The sequence below is a fragment of the Malus domestica genome, chromosome 04 (assembly GCF_042453785.1).
Source record: "Malus domestica chromosome 04, GDT2T_hap1".
Taxonomy (NCBI): Eukaryota; Viridiplantae; Streptophyta; class Magnoliopsida; order Rosales; family Rosaceae; genus Malus; species Malus domestica.
The window spans coordinates 11,858,961-11,860,360 of NC_091664.1; the positions used below are offsets into that span (position 1 = coordinate 11,858,961).

General features: G+C 42.4%; 1 protein-coding gene across 1 annotated transcript; it reads left to right on the forward strand.

Moving 5' to 3' along the window:
* Window positions 1–255: 255 nt before the first annotated feature.
* LOC139194990 (uncharacterized) lies at window positions 256–702 on the forward strand. Its single transcript, XM_070820159.1, has one exon. It carries the CDS (start codon window positions 256–258, stop codon window positions 700–702), a length of 447 nt encoding a protein of 148 aa, XP_070676260.1.
* The last annotated feature ends 698 nt before the right edge of the window (window positions 703–1,400 follow it).

Sequence of the window (1,400 nt, forward strand, 5' to 3'; positions counted from 1 at the left end):
ATCCACATATATGGTGTGCCTTGCTACATCATCACTAACAACGGAAAACAATTCTCCAACCGACTCATGGACGAGCTCTGTGAGAAATACAAGTTTAAACAGCACAAATCTTCCATGTATCATGCTCCAGCCAATGGCCTCGCTGAAGCATTCAGCAAAACTCTATGCAACCTCTTAAAGAAAGTTGTTGGCAGGACCAAGAGAGACTGGCATGGGAAGGTAAGTGAAGCACTTTAGGCATATAGGATGACACATATGACTCATACCCAAGCCATTCCTTATTCTCTCGTATATGGTGTGGAAGCTATTCTGCCGCTTGAAAGTCAAATCCCCTCACTAAGGATGGCTATACAAAAAGGCTTGACTGAAGAGGAAAACGCAAAGTTGCGTCTTCAAGAGCTAGAAGCGCTGGATGAAAGAAGGCTCAAAGCTCAACAACACTTGGAGTGTTATCAAGCACGACTCTCCAAGGCCTTTAAGAAGAAAGTTTGCCCTCGTTCTTTTCAAGTAGGAGATCTCGTCCTTGTGTTACGCAGGCCTATCATCACGACACATAAGACGGGAAGCAAATTCACCTCGAAGTGGGATGGACCTTACATAGTACAAGAAGTCTACACAAACGGTGCTTACAAGATCATGGAAGAATATGGCTTAAGGATTGGCCCCATAAACGGCAAGTTCCTGAAGCGGTACTATGCATGAGAAGAAGACAACCTCCTTGACTGCATGAGTTGAAACTGCAAATGGCACCGAATGCTTCTGGCCCGCAAGAGCATATATTGTGTACGACAAAATCATCATCAAAATCACCATTAAACCCGTCAAAAGCAATCCATCACTCATTTGAAGTACGTTATGACTTGATCTTTTCTTTTGAAGGGTACGTAGGCAGCTCGAACATTCAATTTCGAGTTCAGTCACATTAATAAAATAAAAAATAAAGGTTTTATTCATGAAAGTCAATTTCATTACCAACAAAATAATAATAATAATAATAATAATAAAATTACAGTTTGTAAAAAAAAAAATAATAATAAATAAATGAAATCAGTCTCCACTCTCCATTCATCCACTTCTATCTCTCAACCCGACAACCTATCTCTCCAAAACCAATGAGCCCAGCTACAAATCCAGGCCCAAGCTCTAACTTGTCTTCTTCTCATAGCCATTCTCAGCCCACAGCGCACAAATCTAGGCCTAGCTCTCTCATCAATCGATGGCATTCGTGGCTTCTACTCTCACCAGAGACTCCCCGCAAGCCCATAAAGTTCCTCTCCCGCTCTTGGAACTTCTCAGCCCTCGAAGTCGATCCAGGTCTTTCACCTTTTCCTCATCTCTGTCTCAGAATAACAGCCCCATGCACTACGCTGTCATTTTATCATATCTCCCATCCCCGCTCA

Bases quoted from the DNA above. Each gene is read 5' to 3' on its own strand.
- LOC139194990 (XM_070820159.1), top strand. From the start codon at position 256: ATGACTCATACCCAAGCCATTCCTTATTCTCTCGTATATGGTGTGGAA.